The sequence below is a fragment of the Lissotriton helveticus genome, chromosome 8 (assembly GCF_964261635.1).
Source record: "Lissotriton helveticus chromosome 8, aLisHel1.1, whole genome shotgun sequence".
Lineage (NCBI taxonomy): Eukaryota > Metazoa > Chordata > Amphibia > Caudata > Salamandridae > Lissotriton > Lissotriton helveticus.
In genome coordinates, this window is record NC_136069.1 from 1,531,486,753 (window position 1) to 1,531,508,822 (window position 22,070).

The 22,070-nt window shown below is 45.2% G+C and overlaps 1 protein-coding gene across 1 annotated transcript in view; it reads left to right on the forward strand.

Annotated features, from left to right (window-relative positions):
* The window catches only part of LOC144772039 (retinal guanylyl cyclase 2-like), a 590,168-nt gene that overhangs the window by 417,356 nt on the left and 150,742 nt on the right, over positions 1 to 22,070 (forward strand). The window contains exon 12 of the mRNA XM_078656243.1: positions 11,363 to 11,526. Coding sequence (XP_078512369.1) covers positions 11,363 to 11,526 — 164 coding nt within the window. The remainder of the gene's footprint in view (positions 1 to 11,362; positions 11,527 to 22,070) is intronic.

The window sequence follows — 22,070 nt, forward strand, 5'->3', positions numbered from 1 at the left end:
ACTATGCTGGTAATTTTGCTACTGATAATATGTGTACTTTTATTATCTAAGGTACTACGCCTGAGAAGACGGCATTAGTAAATAAACATTTCAAATACACATCTGTTCTTCTTAACTCCATGTTCTGGTTTCTAAGAAATCTATAACGACCGACTGTTCATGAGTTCCACGTATCCTGAGGTACTATAAGTTCATATTCTGGATTGTCTAAACATTGAGAGTTTGTTATATCCAATGTGACACTGTACCTAGCTTGCTAAGGAGTTTTTGATTACTAACGTGAGTTTTGGGACACCCTAATTCGCCGAGGTTCCAATCCTCTGTCCACAGTTCTGTGTGACAACAGAAACCCTGCGACAGGGGCACCCCGACCCTTGCTGGAGCTTCATCACACTTGCGATACAACTCCAGCAATGCATTCGCCGAGGTTCCAATCCTCTGTCCACAGTTCTGTGTGAGAACAGAAACCCTGCGACAGGGGCACCCCCGACCCTTGCTGGAGCTTCATCACACTTGCGATACAACTCCAGCAATGCGCCACCTTTACGGCACAGATACATCACGCATCTGTGCTGTTTTTGCCCCATGATGCGCCGCATTGTAAATGCAGCACACCATAGGTGACGGAACAGCGGCACAGAATGACTAACACATCCCTGGTGATGCGCCAGTCATCATAAATGTATCCCTATGCTTCTTATCTTGTTAGAGATGAACCGCCATATATATCATCAAAGTTTTTTGCATTTCCTAAATAGCGAACTTTAAGGAATAAATAGCGATTCTTTACCATTCCTAGTTTGCGATGAGCTATTTGCTAATTAGCCGAATGTAGCCCAATGAAGCCCAATGTAGCCCAATGTAGCCCAAAGATGGCCGCCAGACACACAAAAAAACAAATGTAGCCCAAATATCAGCCAGATGTAGCCCAACTATAGCCCAGTGACAGAATGACCAATCAGCTTCGCAAACCTCCGTTACGCGAAGCGGAGCGCTGTTACAGATATATATCTTTTTTTGAACGTTAATTTCTCAAAATCCACTGGAGCATATATATTGAGACCTAGCAAAGGCACATCGGGCTACCAGTCCCTAATATTTTGCCAAGTTTCGTGCAAATCCATTCAGCCGTTCAATTATTATTATTATTTTTTTTTTTTGCCCCGCGGGGCCCTTTTAAAACCTCCACATCAAACCTAGGGGGTCAGCGAGGATCTACTATGCCCCCTTATAGTTATTTCCCCCTTTGTTTTGACCTCCTCTTGTCTCTCGATCCTACCGAGAGACAAGATGGCGGCCGCTACGGACTGTTTGGAATGTTGACAGACGCCGGAGAACCAATCAGCTTCGCTTCACAAAGCTCCGTTGCGCGAAAAGTCCGCGAACCAGAGCGCTAACCGGTCCGCTGTTACAGATATATATCTTTTTTTAAACGTTAATTTCTCAAAATCCACTGGAGCACATATATTGAGACCTACAAAAGGCACATCGGGCTACCAGTCCCTACAATTTTGCCAAGTTTCGTGCAAATCCATTCAGCCGTTCGGGCTAAAAGTGAGGCCAACCGCCCTATGGAAAACTCAATGTTAAAAACACGTTTTGGGACCCCCCTTTTTTCTCGGCCCCCACTGGACGAACCCCCCCCAAATTTTCAAGGGCTGCTCAGAAACAAAATGTGCCATTTTCCTGAAAATTTCAGCCAATTCCGTCCACAAACGCCAAAGTTATTAGACATAGAATTTTCAAAAAACCCATAGAGAAAAAATCCTAACTATATATACCTACTGGCGACCGCCAGTAGGTAATATTACCAGTATATATAGTTAGGACCTAGCTACCATAGGAAATCCGTAACATTCTATTGGGAATAACTTTGGCGCCGGTTGAGGAATTTGCGTGTAATTTTCCAAAATTTTGGCCAGCTCCGCTGCGCTCCTTCCCTGAAAGTTTTGGGGGGGAACGTGAAGTGGGGGCTGAGAAAAAAGGGGGTCCCAAAATGTGTTTTCCCCATGTTAATTTCCAGAGGACGTTCTGACAAGGCTACAGCCCGAACCGCTGAACGGAATTACACCAAACTTGGCAAAATTGTAGGGACTGGTGCGCAGAAGTGCCTTTGCTATATTTGGTGAAAATTGCTCCAGTGGTTTTTATGAAAATTAACTTCAAAAACACATATATATCTGGGCGGAGCCTAACCACACATCTCCTCGTGAGATCTGATTGGCTGTCAGCACTTCATCCAAGAAGTGTTGGCAGCCATCTGGGACCAATATACATGATAGCACCTCATTAAAAAGCATTGTAGTTAATAGAGGGTTTTAGGACTTTAGTTACATTATAAATCATTTGTTGATGGTACCATACTCCTTTTTGGAATTGTGGTGTGTTCTAAGATGATTTTACCATGTGAAAAAGCCTTCTGCTGGGATATCATGAATCATGTTTGAAAGAAAACTATTATCTCATGCTTTTCGCAAAGTGGTTTGGAAGGGGATCTATAAGCTAAACTGAAAGCATATTTTCTGTAAATTCACATTATCTTTCTCAGTCATGTGAGAATGAAGCCTGACATTCTCAGTAAAACATGTACATCCAACAAGGGCAGAGACTGTCAGTTGATTCCTTTGTGTTCTACTGCAGAAAGTGTTCTAAAGAACAACTAGAGCGCTAACAGTCGTACTATTACAAAGGTATGACACACCTGAAGCCATCTTGATTGGAATAAAGTGGTAACTCTTAAAACATTTAATTTAAAAAGGAACAAAATGAGGGGGTATATTTTGCCATAGAAAGTATGATTAGTGCTGCGGAAAGAAAAATTAGGGCACATTTTGAGTGACTTCCCAAATCCTCTTCTATTTCATTAAAATATTCTGACATGCAGTCTCCCAAGATGGCCACCAGAGACAAAAGAGCCCAAATGTAGCCCAAATATCACCCAGATGTAGCCCAAGTATAGCCCAATGACAGAATGTCCCAGAGTGTTCTAAAGAACAACTAGAGCGCTAACAGTCTTACTTATGACAAAAGTATGGCACACCAGAAGCCATCTTGATTGGAATGAAGTAGTAAGTCTGAAAACATTTAATTTAAAAAGGAACAAAATGAGGGGGTTCATTTTGCCATAGAAAGTATGATTAGCAGCAGACTTCCCTGGTGAGCAGTAGCTTTACTACAGTGATCTAATGAGCAACTAGAGTGCTAACATTCAGAATTTATGGCAAATGTGTGACACATCTGAATGCCTTCTTGATGGAACCAAAGTAAACAAGCATTGAAAATGCAATAGATCTCGCCCTCGTTTAAGTTAAAGCCATTCTGTTTGTAATGAGGTGGCTTTTTAGCTTTGCTTTTATTAGTGTTTTTAAAACTTTCATGTAAATAACATGCATATGTATACGGCAAAGATGTTTGGAAACAAATCAGGGGCGTCGCGATGGGATCCTGTTTCTCCCCCAGCTACGCGTGTTTACACGTGGGCTGGTGGGAGGAGCGGGATCTCATCGCGGCACCGGGTTTTAGCAATGTCAAGTATTGGATGCGTTTTATCGACGACATTTTCTGTGTATGGGGGGGTGATATTTCGAGTGCACAACAGTTTGTCCAAGCTCTGAACACCAACAGCAGTAATTTATTTTTTACATCCAATGTAAGTAAACAAACAGCACAATTTTTCGATGTTCAGATTGACATTGAGGGAACCAACATCACAACTTCACTATATCGCAAACCCACTGCTGGCAACAGTATACTGCAAGCCAGTAGTGGACATCCCCGTCACGTAATCGAGAGTATACCTCTGGAGGAGCTCTTGCGTCTAAAACGCATTTGCAACAATACTGAAAAGTTTGATGAGGGAGCAAAACTGATGTTACAACGCCTCAGGGCCAGGAGATATAGTGAGTCTATTCTGTCTAAAGCAATGTTACAAACTAAAGAAACATCTAGAGAATCTCTCCTCACACCCAAGCCCGCTGAAGGTGACATTGGTGAACAACCTCCCCGGTTGATCACCACGTACAGTCAGCGACAACGTCAGATAAAGTCCATTATTAACAAACATTGGTCCATCCTCAAAACTGATGGTGTATTGTGCTCTCGAGTTTCAGACAAACCCATCATTACTTTCAGAAAAGCTTTTAGCATGCACAGCAAGTTGGTTAAACCTAGTCCCGAGCTGGTCAGTGGCAGTGACTGGCTGACTAGAAAGGGTTTCTACAAATGCAGCTCTTGCCGAGCGTGTAAATTCGGACAGAACACCACACACTATGTCAATCCCTTTTCAGGCACCAAAATTGCAATCAAGGGTAATTATAGCTGCCGCACGGAGTTTGCTGTGTATGTCCTTACGTGCACCTGCGGCTTGTGCTATGTGGGGAGCATGAGGTCGCAGGTTCACGTGAGGATTTTGCAGCATCTCCGTGCGGTTGTGAACCACGATACAGCTTACCCCGTGGCGCGGCATTTTAACTCTATACACGACAGGGATCTGTCGTGTTTGAGTTATTATGTAATATATGCAGTGCCCGTACAAAGGAGGAGAGGAGACAGGGACAAAATATTAAGAAAATTAGAAACACAATACATCATCGCGTTGGACAGTAAACAGCCATATGGGCTCAACGCGACTGAGGATCTCCACAACTTTCTCTGAACAGCACCTTTATATTGTCACTTGGCAGATTTGATGCGGACGATATTTATTCTTTATTAGTCCTGTTTTAGTTAATATGTATGTTATAGCCAAACTATCAACCTGTGCTCAGTATACATTACCTATCAAGCCACACTCAGGTACACATGAAGGATGTATTATGAAATGAACACACCAAATTAAGTATTGTACCTGTATAATGGATTTTTTATCCCCTTTTTTTGTAAATTCTGTAAATAGACGGTAAACCATATATTTCTCAACAGTGCTTATTTTTAATTTTTGACAGAGGGCTTTTTTTGTCTTTTCCTTGTAAAAAAACAAATTTCTTAGGTGTTGTTTCACTCATTAGTAAGCACATGTACAGAAAAGCACATATATTTTGATTCTGAATATATGAACTGTAAATAGTAGGAAATGGAGAATTCCGGGTTCGTGAATCTTTAATGAATAATTAGGACATGAGCTTGTGGGCAACAGGGTGATATAGTATTACATACATGTTTAATAGTCACATGATTTGACCGGCATTTTTAATTTTCTTATATTGTCATTTTATATGAATTATTACTGGTTACTTTATATACCTTTGGGGATATGCATTCATGCAGTAAGAATATAGCACCAGTCACGTTAGTAGTGCCATGACACTAGCAATTAGGCAGCTATGTATTAAATAACTTACATGCCGTTGGGTATATGCATTCATGCAGAAATGATATAGCACTAGTCACTTTAGTAGTTTCATGGTATCTGCATTCACGCAGTTATAATATTATAAATGACAGCAATGAGAATTGTGCAATTTTTTAATAGGAATACAATTTTTTGATGCAGTATTTTATTCATCTTGAAAAGTTCAAATGGATAGTAAATCTGAGAACAGGATTGACTTGTTTTATAATTCGTACCTGTTTCAGGCAAAAATGAAACTTTCGACTATTTACAAATGTAATTATCATCTGTTTTTATATTCCCCTTGTAATTTGTACCTTTTCTATGCCTATGGTCTCAAGGTCATGTGATGCACGATAGGAGGTGTGGCCCATAGGAGGGGTCAGGGAATCTAAGCATTTAAAAATAACAGGCTGTTTGAATACTCGGTGTGTGATCAAGAGTACATGGTACTCGAAACGCGTCGCCAGAAAGGTTAACAATAAACGTAACATCTTGCCTGAAGCTGTGGGGTCTGTCTCCTTCTTTCGCCACGCCGTGCGGCTTGGAGGTTTGAGGATTTCTTTTGGATGTATGCATATATGTATATGTATGCATGCGTTTATATTTGTATTTATATAGATATGCAGATTATATATGTTTATATATGTATGTATATATATATATATATATATACACATACATAAATGCATATGCATATATATGCATATATATATGCATATATATATGTGTATATGTGTGCGTGTAGAGAGAGGTAGAGAGGTAGAGGTGTAGAGGTAGAGAGGTAGAGGTAGAGAGGTAGAGAGGTAGAGAGGTAGAGACTAGTAGAGAGAGAAGTAGAGAGAGGTAGAGAGGTAGAGAGAAGAGAGTGAGTAATAGAGAGTAGAGAGTGAGTAGTAGAGAGTAGTAGAGAGCAGTAGAGAGAGTAGCAGAGAGTGAGTAGTAGAGAGTAGTAGAGTGAATAGTAGTGTTAGTAGTAGAGAGTAGTAGAGAGTGAGTAGTAGAGAGTAGTAGAGAGTAAGTAGTAGAGTGAGTAGTAGAGAGCAGTAGAGAGTGAGTAGTAGAGATTAGTAAAGAGTGAGTAGTAGAGAGTAGTAGAGAGTGAGTAGCAGAGAGAGAGAATAGTAGAGAGTAGTAGAGAGTGAGTAGTAGATTGAGTAGTAGAGAGTAGTAGAGAGAGAGTAGTAGAGAGTGAGTAGTAGAGAGTAGTAGAGGGTGAGTAGTAGAGAGTGAGTAGTAGAGAGTAGTAGAGAGAGAGTAGTAGAAAGTGAGTAGTAGAGAGTAGTAGAGAGTGAGAAGTAGAGAGTGAGTAGTAGAGATTAGTAGATAGTGAGTAGTAAAGAGTGAGTAGTAGAGAGAGAGTAGTAGAGAGTGAGTAGTAGAGAGTAGTAGAGAGTGAGTAGTAGAGAGTAGTAGATAGTGAGTAGTAGGGAGTGAGTAGTAGAGAGAGAGTAGTAGAGAGTAGTAGAGTAGTAGAGAATGAGTAGTAGAGAGTGAGTATTAGAGAGTAGTAGAGAGTAAGTAGTAGAGAGTAGTGGCGAATTTTCCAAAGTTTGGCACAGCACCACTTGCACAATAAGTCCAATCAAATCATATCACTTAGAGTCCTTATTGAAGCGCTGAATCTTGGTGTATATTCAAATGCTTTTATTTTCCTTAAGTTTATGTACCACAGCCAGCTGACGCGTTTCGTTCTGTACAACAGAACTTCTTCAGGGCTTTCTTATTTCCTTCAAGTTATGTCGGTATCCTGTTGTCATATAACTAGATATTTCTTCCAAATGTTAGACGAGACGTAAGTACATTCTTATTCAAAGTGACTAGGTATCAATTTTACCCACACAATTCGGGCAGACTTGAGTAATTTATAGCATCCTCAAAGTCAGTCTTTCAAAAATTCCAAAGTATAGGACATGATAATCCAAATCCCAATGTTTCTCAAGAAAAGTCATTTTCAATCGTTCGGAATTTCGGCGTTTGGCAGATATGACCCAGGGACCCCCAGTATGCAAGGGGAATTAGTCCCCCCTCTACAAACGCGCCAGTGGCCTGCGTTGCAGAGAGGTGTAAAAAGAGGCATAGGCATGTGGAGAAGCGTGGCTCAGTGGTTAGAGGCGGCAGACCCGGAAGCTGAGATCGACCGTGGACCAGGGTTCGATTCCCCGCCTCGGCGGGTCTCGGGCTCAAAAATTCCACGGACTCGACAATTCTCGCACCGGTGCCTACTCGAATCACGGGGTCACACTCTGCAACTCTGGGCAATAGCTTGCTTAATCTCCACTACGGCCCCTCGCGGCGGGATGCCTGGCTTTCACCTTGTGGACACCCTGCCGGGGTTTCTCACAGGGGAATACCAGGACGGGTTCCCTAAGCAAGCGCCAGGATGCCCTTTGGGTGACAGGTTTGCGCTATATAAGTACACCTACATTTGAGATGTCATCAGTGATGTCACTGACCATGTCATGAATGATGTAATATGTGACATCATCAGCAGTGGATTGCGGGTGCTCGAAATATAGTTTGTACAACTAACTATATAGGAGCAATTTCAATGGTTTTGTATGAGTGAAATGTCCAGCTGACTATAACACCCCTAATATATATATATGTTTTTTTTTTATAATCTCAAGATTGAAAACAATGAACACAATGAATGAAGTTAAAAAGATGGATATATGAAATATCCTCTAGGTTCTTCCTCAGGAGCTACAACAATATCTTCCATACAATTTTTTCATAGTTCCATAATGTAACTGCAGAAAAAGGAACAAAATATTTAAACAATTAATTATCAGGTTATGAATAGCAGTAGTTTATAAAATACAGGATCATTAACCATTTTACCTGAAACACTTTTGGGCCATTCTCAATGTGTTCTCAAGCAACTAACAGCCTTTACGCCAATACAGCATTCTTCTTCCCATAATTACAAAATGAGTCATTGAAATGGAGCATTAGTATATCAGTATATGTTTAAATAGTGTGAGATCAATTTTAAATAGCCATTTATTTGAAATAAATACCATTCCAAATATTTAATAATTTTCAAATAGAAATATGTTATGTTCTCCACAGTACAATGTATGAGAGAGCTAACAATGTTTTCCCAGATTCTTTCAAAGTTTGCCAGTTTGGATACTTCTTTCATCTAATTGTTAGCTGTCCTGCGGCTAGGGCCTTTCCAGTTTCAAAGAATTTGCTTTTTGCCTACCATGACTGTTTTCTGTATTCTTAGTTTTTATAGTGAGCTCCTTGGTTAAAGTTTAGATACACTGCTAAAAATTAGTAATTTTCTTCCAAATGTATATATTTACTGAGTAAGTAAAATAATTATCTGGGACAATCAGAAAGCATAAGTTTTAATTTGCTTTCTCGTTAAGCTTACGTTATTTTTCATTTTTCAAGGTGTCCATGAAGTTTTAAATAAGTTTGTCGTTGTAACAATCTACTGAGTAAATCAACTATGAAATGCTATCGCCTGTACTATAATTCATTACTTAACTCTCATCAACTTAATTCCTTCCACCCCTTCTCAGCTTTTCCAAGTGATCTTCAACATAATAAATAATTTGCACGCATTTTTCCCAATTAATTTCAGTTTTATTCTAAATTCTTTAGTGCAATAAAATGCTACTATAAGAACTGTGATATGGCTTGGAATCCACAGAGAGCTTGAAGTACCTACAGTGTTCTACATCAGGATTAACCCCTTGCGAGCTTCGGACGCCCCTCCCCCCCGGCCGACGTCACGGTGGTTGTGTGTGGGAGAGGGCCAGGGGTCATCAGAACTCCGCCCACTCGTTAATTCGCCTGCACCGCGGGGGACTGTGCACAGCACGCAGGGGGTTATTGTGTGTGTTAGTGAAAACACCAAAACAATTATTGAAAACATTAGCCTATACTGCACTAAAGTCATTAGAAATAGTGTATCAGTAATTCTTGGGCTGAGAAAATATTGACTCATTTCCAGGGCCTCAGGTAATGATGGCCCAAAAGGAAATAAGAGAGAGGGGCTGAATGTAGGTTGGTTGTTTCTGCCCTTCCCTTATGTGCGGTAGTGTGAAGTATTCTGAATGAGATTTTGGGTATAGTACTCTTGGTACGTTCAATGGGAAAGCTCCAATGAGAGCGCAACACAGGAGTAAGAGTAGTCAGTAGATGATGGTTCCCGATAGTAAAGATTATGTTTTCGTAACCGTTTCAGTGAGTGTTAAAAGTCATTTGTTGTGTGAGTCACGGTATTCCATTAAAAAAAAGGAATGAGGTGGAAATCTTCTTTTACATTTTCTGATGAATGGGATAAAGGAGAAGAAGTAGACAGATTGGGAGAGTGAGATGAGACATTGGTCAGGTGGTGAAGTGGAAAGAGACATGGATAGGGGGTTATAGAGAGAGAGGTAAGGAAAACAGAGCTATCAGTGGAGGCAAGCATCTTCTGAGAGTAAATCAGGGTCTCAAATAGAAAATCAAATTGAGCAAGGATATCACCTGGTATTTGAATCATGACTTTAGCTTTATTAAAAACAGAGATAGACATCTTCCTATGAATATTTACTATTGTACATTATGTTTTTTAATTAATTTGCATCTTGATAACAACGTCCTTTTAGAGGAAGAGGCTTGAGTAGAAGAGATCTATTTTGAATGCCCATTCTTCAGCTGTTGAATGTCTCCAGACTCTCTCTAATAACCACTGGATGGTTTAAAGTTCTATAGATCCTCTTTTCAAAGTTTGAGTGAAAATGATTTTGTATTAGATTAGTCAGCCTTTTGAGAAAGGGTCTGTCTGAGTGTCATAGTGCAATGACGTGGTTGTGTGGGGTTCTGAGTTGTGCGAAGCCCAGAACACAGCGGTGCACAACAAAAGTATGGACTAGGCATTCACTTCATTCAAATAATCATCAAATCATATATTTTCTCAAGCACAGTTAAAACCCAAATAAATCAGTGATAATCCCCATCAAGTCAGCCCAAAAATCCAGTATTGTTGACTTCCCATAATCGTGCTCAATGCTGAAGAGATTACACAGTTCATATTGAATTAAAAGAAACAGGGATGTGCATATACCATAAAATAAGCAATGGATCAAACTGAATATTTGCTATTGTTCATACAGATCCTCAGCATCCAAACATAAGAATTTGTAATTAATTCAGATTGTTCAGTTGCCTACTACGTCAACAGTGTTTCCATGCACAATTAGTTAAGAGTCATCATCAGGACTGAGAGAAACCTTTAAGCATAAGCAAAGGTAAACACCAATAGTCTCGTACACCTGGCACCTACATGTTGCACTAGATCTCTGCAAGAGATGCTCAACTTGTTAGCTATTTTACAAGCTTGTGAATTCCATAGTGGTGGAGGAAGTGAGAAGGTGACATTGTGATCTTAGTGTAGCATGGCTACAGACTGAGACGTGGATAAGGCTGGTGCAGTACAATCTATGTTATGGTTTTGAAGTGCATGGACATATAAGCTGATGTGAAAGAAAGTGTACCAACTACAGTATCCATTATGTGTGCCCTCTTGTAATATATGTATCTTATTAAGATTGTATCTATGCATCTCATCAGCAATGTCTCTATTATTTAATTAGGTATTTTGGGGTCTCCTGGGGTATTGTGGGATCACTGTGCACCAACAATGGGACTGTTGTTTCTGAAACGTAAATACTTTAACCCCACACTTAGAGTTATGTTCCAAATATTAGTCACTAACTTACAAGTATTAAAAAATAAACAGGTTACATTTTACATCGATATGCAATCTTCTCAATTTTGCTCAACATTTATTCCAATAACCTTAAAGACTGTTTAGTGAAAGCTTCTGCTTGTTTTCTCTGTTCTATTTTGTGTATTTGTGTGTATACAAAGGAGCTCATAAAGATGAAATCTATCTGTAGAGCAAAGTAGCATTGTGCAATACATTATGACATTGTTTGTTACTGTATATTGTTTCTGTATATTAAATTACCATTACTATAATAAATAGTAAGTTGGAAGAAGTAAATAATAAGACAAATCCTTTATCAGTTTAAAACTATCAATAAAGGCAAGAAGACCAACATCATAGACTCCATGTTAAGAATGCTTGAGCAGTACTCCAGTAACCTGGAAGACTTGATAAGAGAGCGAACAGAAGAGCTAGAGGTGGAAAAACAGAAAACTGAGAAGCTCCTTTCACAGATGCTACCTCCGTAAGTAATACATGTTAAACTCTGTATTTATAGGAATTTAATCGTGCAGGGCTTCAAAAGCTGATGTAAGAGGGTTTTAGTTTTTAAAAGGACTAGGATATTTTGAGGTATTCTACTGTAAAACATTCTGTTTTATCTATATCAGATATCCTTGTTACAATCAATGTCTGTTTCTCTGCCATCCATTTACGAAATGTTTGTTTTCTGTGAACCATAGATATGTTATATATCTGTGTGTATGTTTGTGTATATATATATATGTATATGTGTGTGTATTACCTACTGGCGGTCGCCAGTAGGTAGTTATAGTTAGGACCTATTATCCATCGGAAAATTGCAACATTCTATTCCCAATAACTTTGGCGCCGGTTGACGAATCTTCTCGAAATTTTCAAAACTCGTGGCCTGCGTCAGTCTGCTCCCATGCAATTTTCCATTGGAAACTTTAGCCGCGGCTACAGCTCGAACTGCTGAACGGAATTATACCAAATTTGGCAAAAAGGTAGCCCTTGGTTCAGAAAGAACTCTTTTTATAGTGATATCTATGGCCGCGCAGGATCCGCGCACCCTCCCGATCACGAGCTTTACGCTAATTGGCTGTCAACACTCCAAACCAGGAAGTGTTGGCAGCCATCTTGTGGTAGAACCGAGGCACAAAAAATCAGGAAAACAAACGCGCAGGGTAGAAACACCCTGACCCCATAGGCCTGCTCAGGGGGTCCCACAAGGAACCCAAGCCCCAATTTTTTTTTTAAATCGCGGGATGCGTGGAGGATCTGCAGATCTGGCCGCAAGAAAAAAAAACAAACGCAGCCTCCCTCGCTTTGTTACTATTCAGCCCCTGCGTGGACCCGGGGTCAGTCTTTATATTGTAATGGGGGGCCCTGAGGGGCCCCCAGCCCCGGGGACTGCCACCCCTGGGTCTTTTTGAAAATATGTGCGGGGGCTCACAACCCCCCCAGGCCCCGGGGACCGTCACCCCCTGGGTCTTCTAAAATAAATGGGTGGGGGGGCTCAAAGGCCCCCCCAAGCCCCGGGGACCACCACCCCTTGGGACTTTTTGAAAATATGTGTGGGGGCTCACAGCCCCCCCAGCCCCGGGGACCGCCACCCCCGGGCTTCTAAACTAAATGGGTGGGGGGCTCAAAGGCCCCCCAAGCCCTGGGGACCGCTACCCCAGGACTTTTTGAAAATATGTGCGGGGATCACAGCCCCCCCAGCCCCAGAGACCACCACCACCGGGGCTTCTAAAATAAATGGGTGGGGGCTCAAAGGCCCCCGAAGCCCCGGGGACTGTCACCCCCAGGGGCTTTTTGAAAATATGTGCAGGGGGGCTCACAACCCCCCAGGCCCAGGGACTGCCACCCCCAGGGCTTCTAAAATATATTGGTAGGGGGGCTCAAAGGCCCCCCCAAGCCCCGGGGACCACCACCCCCGGGGCTTTTTGAAAATATGTGCATGGGGCTCCCAACCCAGGGGACAGCCACCCACCGGGGCTTCTAAAATAAATGGGCCTCGATGGCCCTGGGGACCGCCACCCCCCAAGTCCGGCTCCTGCAGTGTCATCACAGCTCCCGCCCTGTCATAGCAAACTGCTTTGGTTTTTAGAAAAAAGAGCAGGGAATCCTGCTCTCTTTTCCAAAAACCAAAGACGATTGCTTTTCCACACGGGGAGCTGTATCTTAGCAGCTCACCATGTGGAAAAGCAATGCTGGCTCCCACAGGACGCAGGGAGCCGGCAAAACCGTGGGGCCATTGGGGACCCCCCGACGGTCCCCACTGATAGGGCCGGCCCCGGGAGATGGGGTCCCCGGGGCCATTAATAGCCTGAGGAGGGGGGCCATGCAGCCCCCCTCCAAAAATATAAATAAATTAAAAAACTGGCCATGCCCCAGGGGAAGGGGTCCCGGGGTCCGATCATGACCTCGGGAGAAGGGCCACCCGGCCCCCTTCCAATTTCAAATTGGCAGAGAGGTGTTCAGAGGCCACGCCCCTTTTTACACCTATCTGCAACACAGCTCTGTGGCGCTTAATGGAGGTACCTGGTGGGCTAGTTGCACCCCAGGGACCCTCAGGATTCAAGGGGACTTAATCCCCCAATGGGGTACGCTTGCACAGTAGTGAAGGGAGGGGCGGGCCTAAGCTGACATGCATGCAAACACGCCCTGTGGCGCGTTTTAAGTTGGAAAATTATTTCACCTTCAATCCTGAGGGCCCTTGGGGGCTAACTAGCCCACTAGGTGCTTCCTGTAAGGGCCACTGCGCTGCGTTGCACAGAGGTGGTCCAGGCCGTGCCCCTTTTTACACGTCTCTGCAATGCAGCTCTCTGGTGCTTACTGGAGGTACCTAGTGGGCTTGTTGGACCCTAGGGACCCTCAGGATTCAAGGGGACTTAATCTCCCAACTTAAAACGGCCACTGGGCGCGTTTACACAGTGGTGAAGGGAGGAGTCGGGCCTGAGGCGACGTGTGCAAACACGCCCTGCGGTGCGTTTTAAGTTGGGGAAATAAATCCCCTTCAATCCTGAGGGCCCCTGGGGGCCAACTAGCCCACCAGGTGCTTCTAGTAAACGCCACTGCGCTGCGTTGCAGAGAGGTGGTCCAGGCCGTGCCCATTTTTACACCTCTCTGCAACGCAGCTCTGTGGCACTAACTGGAGATACCTGGTGGGCTAGTTGGACCCAAGGGACACTCAGGATTCAAGGGGACTTTATCCCCCAAATTAAAACGGCCACATGGCGTATTTGCACACATCAGCTCAGCCCCCCTCCCTTCACCAGTGTGGAAAACACGCCTTGTGGCGCATTTTAAGAGGTAGTTTTAGTCCCCCTGCCCTATTATGTACTAGGGTCTTACAGAGGAGGCCATGGAAATCACAGGGGTAACCCAACGCATAGTGTTCTCTAGTGTATGTAGGTGTTTTAACTGTATTCTAAGTGTCTTTTAGCATAGCACTGGCTCTAGGACTGGTTAGTCAGAGTCAGTTACCACCAGTACCCATCTGAAAAAGTTGAGGGTACAGGATGATTTTGCAACAAGGCCTCTTTCTGCTCCTCTGTTTGTTCTTTCTGCACGTCTTCCTTCTTCCTGCACTTTTATTAGTCTTTGAGGACTTCTGTTGCTTCTTTCTGCATTTCTTTGTCTTTTTTCTGTGTGTTTTTTCTTCTTTCTTCACATTTCCTGCCTTGGTAGGCATAGTTAGAAACTAGTATTTAAAAAAACCTTTGAAATTAACTGAAAAAACACAGGCTTCAGGCGCGTTATAGATACAAATTAGCATATAAAAAACCTTCCAAATTCACTGAAAAAACTATAGGCTTCAGGCACGTTATAGTTAGAAATTAGCATTTAAAAAGCCTTAGAAATCCATTGAAAAAACCCTAGGTTTCAGGGGCGTTATAGTTAGTTGGACATTTCACTCGTACAAAACCATTGAAATTCCCCTGTTGTAGTTAGTTCAGCTAACTATAACCTTCGCGCGCTGTAGACTGGCGATACAGAAGAGCTGTCCAGTCCACAAAATCATCTCCCAGGCCAAAGCGCCGGATAACTTGAAACAAGTATGGCCATTCCAAGCTGTCAAAAGCCTTCTCAATATCTACTGCCAACACAGCAGCGGAGGGCTTAGAGTACGTATCAGCATCCAACATTTTAAGGAGGTGCCGCAAATTCTGGGCCGTATTCCGGGAAGGTATAAACGCTGCTTGATCCATATGTACCAATTGCTCCATATATGGAAGCACTCCGGTCGCCAATATTCGACTTGAAATCTTATAGTCTGTAGTCAGCATTGACAACGTACGATAGGCCGTCCTGTCATGGGGAAGTTTTCCCGGTTTAAAAGTGGTATAATTACTGCCAAGATGTATTGCCCATCAGGGTATTTTAGCTGGCGTGTGGGTTGGAAAGCAACTCCCGCCCGGACCCAGATCAACACACCCCTCGCAAAGGCAGAAGAAGTTGTACAAAAAAACTGCCCTCTCCACCTGCGCCACATCTTCACTGTGTGCAATATGAGTTTCTTGAAGGAAAGCCAATTGGATTCCCCTACGCACTAAGTATGCATGCATCTTATGTCTTCGTATCATGGTATGCATACCCCTGACATTCCAAGTTATACACTTTAGCTCAGACATCAAACCCATGACATCGCTCCCCTCCATCCATCAGCAGCATGTTCGGGAAAGTTACGCGAACACCCACTAAACAAAGCTTCAAGCCAGTCCCACGCCTCCCTCCCGCCTTCGCAATAGTGGTTTGTGCCATCAAGGACAATTCGAAGCTGAGCTGGAAACATCAGAGAATATTGAAGACCCTCGTCCCTCAGGGCTCTCCTAACAGCCAGGAAAGAAGCACGGCGTGTAGTCTGGGAAAATTGAAACCTTGCTATTGTCCACCTGGTAGGGACCAGAGTTTCGTGCTGTCAGCAGGAGGAGGTTTCTGTCCTTATAGTGGAGGAGCCTGGCCAGTACCGGCCGCGGCGGTCTACCCGGCTGTGGTGGGTGAGCCGGAACCCGGTGGGCTCTCTCCAGGGTGAAAAACTGGGACAACCTCTCCGGTGCCACTGTGTTGCGGAACCAGGAGTGGAGGGGACCATATTGGCCCCCTCCACTCCTTCCGGAAGGACCAAAATGCGAATGTTATTCCTCCGATTACGTCCCTCAGCGTCTTCGGCCCATTTTTCCAAGGCCAGTAACCTATGAGAAATGCCCCCAACCTGTTCAGCCAGGGATTTCTGGGCCAGTTCCAGCGCTGCCAGGGTTGTTTCGGTCTGCTCTACCCTATCCGCCAGCTTGGAGTGTTCAGCAGGCAGCAGCCCTAGCATCACCGACACCGTGGCTATATCTTGATGTAGGGCCTCTCTCGTGTCCGTAATGGCCTGCAAAATGCAAGCCAACTGCTGCTGACCCCCTGGGTCCGCGGGCCCGTCAGGCAAGTCATCCTGTCCCCGGCCGTCATGATCCGGTGGGGCCAGTGCCTGTTTCCCCCTTGGCTTTCCCATCATGCAGTGTGGGGCAAAGGTGACCCCCTAGGTGCAGGCTGCTCACCACTCCACACCTCGCTGCTCTCATTGGCCCTCCTGCACGCAGTGTGGGTCGTGGTGTACAGACCCACAGGTCACCTGGATAATCGCCTCACCACAGCTCTGCCAACAGTCCTGGTTCACAAGTTATGCACAGCGGAATCCAAGGCAGTCACCCCCACCGCAATGTGGAGGGTCCAAGAGCCCAGTCTGCCTCGCACTTACCCCGCTTCTTCAAATGCCTCCGCAGGACATGCCATCCAGCGTAATGTTGGCAATTGCCCTCCAAGCAGCCGGTGCTATTAATCAGTCTGCTGGAGGTATGAGGGAGGGACGCCCCTCACAACACCAGTGTCCTGTTCCCCCCAGTCCCCACAGAGATCACTAACCCACAGGCGCCAAGTGCAGGCAGGAGACTGATCCAGGATCCTCCTGCGTGGCGATGAGTTCCAGTCCGATCACGCCAAAATCCACCGTTTCCTGAGCAACGCAGCTGCGTCACTCGATTTTTCTCTGCCGGTGTCCTGCTGACTAAGTCACCGGTGTGTGGCCTTGATCGGCAACAGTGGAGGGCCCTCAGCCGCCAAGAGAGGGTTCACCACCCTTGAGTTCTCCGGTCCAGCCGCCAGGGAGTGCCCAACCGCTCTGGCCAGTTACGCAAGCGAGGCAGGCCAGGCTCTGGGCCCCGCTGTCATATTGCCGCCTTCTCGCATGTGCCCAGATGGACGGTCCTTCGCGGGCAACACCAGGTCCTAGCGCCCGCTCTTTGCTGTCTCACTCAGGGTCGTGCGACTACTCGGCCGCCCCGAGACAGTAGTGCGTTGTCACCTTGATTTCATAGGCCAAAACTTCTGTCGGCCGTTGCAGCAGTCCAGTGCTCCTAGTCCTCCAGTGAAAGCCCCCGATCAGCTCTCTGGGGCTGCGCACCGCAGCAGGAGGGATTATTCTTCACCCCCAGGGACAGGGAAGTCAGGAAAAGCTGATAAATCAACAGGCCGGCGCAGAGCTCCAAGCTCACCTGGGGAACGATCCTGGTGGGACGCCGCAGCTTGTCTCCTTGGATTCCAACTTGACTGATGGGAGGCATATTCTCTGTGTTCTTCTTGTGAGGCATGATAATCCATTTGAGGGGATCTCCATGGATTCTGATTTGGTGAAGTGTGTTCATTAAGATGTGGTGGGAGACAGTGTCGAAGGCAGCTGACAGGTCCAGGAGGATGAGGGTTGCAATTTTTCCGTGATCTTGGAGGGCCCTGATGTCATCAGTGGCTGCTATCAGGGCTGTCTCTGTGCTGTGGTTGGGTTGGAATCCAGATTGAGAGAGGTCCAGGAGGTTGTGGTGTTTCAAGTGTTTGCTGAGCTGCTGCAAGTGTTTGGTGAGCTGCTGGTTGACTGCCTTTTCGAGAACCTTCACCAGAAAGGGGAGCAGGGAGATGGGCTGGTAGTTCTTCAGATCTGGTGGGCCAGCTGATGGTTTCTTCAGGAGGGGCCGCACTTCAGCGTGTTTCCAGTCCTCAGGGTAGGAGGCCGTGCTGATGGAGGTGTTCAGGACTTTCTTGGGCTCATCACCAATCATCTGGCTACCGAGGTTGAAGATGTGGTAGGGACATGTGTCTGTTGGTGTTCCCGAATGTACGGAGTTCATGATGGATATTGTGGCTTGAGTTGTGAGAGGGTCCCAACTGTTGAGCAGGTGCTCGAGGTTCATGTTCATGGGTGAGTTTGAAATTCTCGTAGATGGCTGAGATCTTGTTGTGAAAGAAGTCTGCCAAGGTGTCACACAGTTCTCGGGAGAGGGTGATGTTGTTCCCGGTAGTTGCAGGGTTGTAGAACTCTTTCACAATGGTGAAGAGCTCTTTGCTATGGTTTGTGCTGGCTTCTATGCACTCTGCTGGTGCATTCTTGTTTGTTTCTCTCAGAAAGGGGTGGTACTGGTCGAGTGCTGTTTTGAATGTGGTACGGTCTGCTGTCTTTTCAATAGCACACCATTTCCTTTCCAGTTGCTAGCAGTTCTTTTTGGAGGATTTCAGCTCCGTGGATTACCATCTGGCTCCTCTGGTCAGTGCTTTGGGTTTTGCTCTCTTCACGGGACGATTGTGTCAGCACATTCTGTGATCCAGTGGGAGAAGTTCTTGGCAGCCTGTTCTGGGTCCGGTGATGTGTCTGGGAGGTGGGAGTTGAGAGCTTCGTTCTACTGGTCTTCTGATACCTTTTTCCAGTTTCTGTGTGTGGACCTGGGTAGCATGGTGCCAGTGTTGGTAGATCCTGTGAAGGTGAAGTGGACGCTCTGGTGGTTGATCCAGGTGAGCAGTGATGCAGGGTTGTACTTGACTCTGTTGCTGGATGCAAAAGTGGGGTTGAGCGTGTGTCCTGCAATGTGGATGGGTCGGTGACAAGTTGTTGTAGGCCAATGTTGCTCATGCTTTTCTGGAACTCGATTGTGTTGATGTCATCGGGGTGGTCGAGGTGGAAGTTAAGCTCTCTTAGGAAGATGTAGTGCTCGGAGTCAGGGGTGCCTCTGACGGTTGTTTTTCCGTCTGTGTGAAGTTGGAAATTAAGATGTTCCATTATCGGGTTTGGGTTGTCTGAGGAGGTTGTGCAGCTGATGGTGTCCTTGTAGATGATGGCAATTCCACCTCTGTGTTTGTTGCTTTGATCGCAGCATGTTATCTTATAGCCTTCGGGTTTGGCGATGGGGATGTCTGGCATGGAGTTGAAGTTCAGCCAAGTCTCTGTAAGAAAGATGACATCCAGGTAGAGGGATGAGATTGTGTCCCAGATCTCTGTGGCACATTTGCTGAGTGATTGTGCATTCAGTAGATTGCACTGGAGTTGTGCCATAGCAAATTCATGTGTTCACTAAGGCTTCTCTCTAGGATGATGGCTCAGTGTAGCAGTGATTTGCAAAAGACTGACCTCTCTGCTGACACCTTTCTCAGGATGAAGAATAATTTTACTTGTGGTTTGTCACACAGTACACACATTCATTCTTATTACATTTTTTAAAACAAAAATTAAAAATTTAAGGTAAGGTAACTTATGTAGACTTTCTATAAATGCAATGCACCAAGTGTTTCTTTTTAAAAATATTAATTTTTTGGATCCACAAAACCATTTTGAATCCTCAAATAAATAATTGCTCTGCCGGTTATATTGCACACAGATTCAATACTAAAACAACAACACATTTAATACAAACATACTCTATTGCAATTTCTATAAGCGTATCACTGCCTGTGTATGGGTGTGTGAGGGTCTGTGTGAGTGACTATGTGGGTATGTGAGTGGGTGGCTAAATGTGTATGTGAGTGAGTGGCAGTGTGGGTGGATAAGTGGGTGAGGGAGTAACTGTGTGGGTGTGTGAGTGGCTGTGTAGATGGGTGAGTGGGTGTGAGTGGTTGTGTGGGTGTGTGAGTGGCTTGTGGGTCTGAGTGGGTTTTTGAGTAGTTTTGTGGGTGTGGAAGTGGGTGTGTGACTGCATGTGTGAGTGGCTATGTGAGTCTCTGAGTGGGTGTATGAGTGGTTTTGTTGGTCTGTGAGGGGGTGTTTGAGTGCCTGTGTGGGTCTGTGAGTAGATGCATGAGTGGTTTTGTGGGTCTGTGAGTCAGTGTGTGAGTGGCTGTATGGGTGTGTGAGTGGGTTTGTGAGTGGTTGTGTAAGTGGGTGTGTAAATATATGAGTGGGTGTTTCAGTGTGTGTGAGTGGCTCTATGGGTGTGTGAGTGGTTTGGAAGTCTGTGAGTGGGTGTGAGAGTGACTGTATGGGTGTGTGAGTGGTTGTGTGGGTGTTGTGACAGAAATGCCTCTCTGCATGGTGAGAGACATGTGTCCCTGCCCTGACTGCTCAACTATATTATTGTCTGGATCCCCAATGCAGATTGTTTTCCATAAGGCGAACATGGATCATGCGTGTGCGGCATGACGCAGGCCTGTCTCATGGATTGTAGTCTTGTTGGACGAAGAGAGGCACCCAAAGTGATACCCTCATAGTGGTGGAAGGCCAATGCCTTCACCAAGCTTTAAAGTGCACAAGAGCGGTGGTTGCAGCATACTGTGCAGTGATCAGTAGTAGTGAACATGTCCTTTTTACCCTGTGTCATTGTAGTGAGGCCTACTGGCTCACTCACCTGTTTAAAAGTTCAGCTGTTGTGCGTTTAACTCACCCCTGGCCTACATCAGGTCGATGTGGAAGTGCGCATGTGATGAAAATGTGCTGAGTGCATGTTTGTTTGCAAGGGGATACACTACACTTGGGTGAAGTGTGGTACAGTGTGCGCATAGTAATTGTGGCTGCACTGACAGGGTGTGTTTAAAGTGACACACCCTGGTACAGTACAGCGGGATTGTAGTGCTAAACAATGAGCACAGAAATAGTGTATGTGTTGCATGTGGTTATGCTGGTGGTAGCATAATGCATGAGGACAGCAGTGCTGGACATTGAATGTACAATGAATGTACACTGAGTGCAGCAGAGCCAGCACTGATACATTACGTGAAGGACCTTAGGTCCAATTTTGGGAAGCCCAGACTTGCCTGGTGGAACCATGAGAAGTAGAGAAACCCCCAGACAGACATGATAATTGCTGCATTTCTGTTTGCTGGGTGGGACAAGCACTGATAAAGGGGAGCCAGGATCTTCCTGTGCATTTCAAAAGGCCCTTTGATTCAGTGACAGATCACAATAAAAGGGGCCTAGACACATCTCAGGAAGAGAGAGGTGGGGCTGATAAGAGAATCATAAAGGGTAGGTCTGAGGGCCCAGGATTAACCTTTCAATGTGGCCGAAAACGAGATGTGAACTCAGGTCACTCCCATGAATCTTGTTACAGGTTTTTCAGCTTCAGAGTCCTGCCTGCTGTGGCAGAAATCCTCCAGGAGGATGGATGAAAGGGAGAGAGGTCCAATTCAAAGGAGCAGAACCACAACATAAAACTTCAAAGGTCCAGATCCTAAATCACATTTTGTGATCTGGAAAAGAATTATAAGTAGGGGAGTCTGAGGTCCTGTACTGTGTCATTTGCCCAGCAGCCAGCCGAGGTGCATGAGGAGAGAAGACCTGCAAGTCTTCTGCCTGTGGTCAGTACTAGGGGCACACCTGCTAGTCTCCCTGCTGGGCGAGGGGACATCACCCAGGGAAACCAAAATTAGCTCCACCTTGAACCTGGAGCACCAGTGCCTGCCTGCTCGCCAACACCAGTGTGCCCATGAGGTAGAGGAGAATTTTGGAGGAAGTGAGATCCAGAGGAGAGCCTAGACATGGGGGGCTCCTGAGCAAAGTGTGAGGCAAAGTACTGCATTGATCAAGCCTGGCCCATGTGCCGCCTTGTGAGTTTGGCAACCCCATATGCCAGAAGGTGCAACCATGCACAAAAGTGCTGCATCAATCGGGCTGTCGCCCGAGTGCAGTGCTGTGGAAGGTGGTGACTCCATATGCCAGGATGGGCCGCCATGGGCCAAAGAACTATGTTGCATTACCCTGGATGCTGTCTGTGTGTGGGAAGTTGTTGTGACCCCATGTGACAG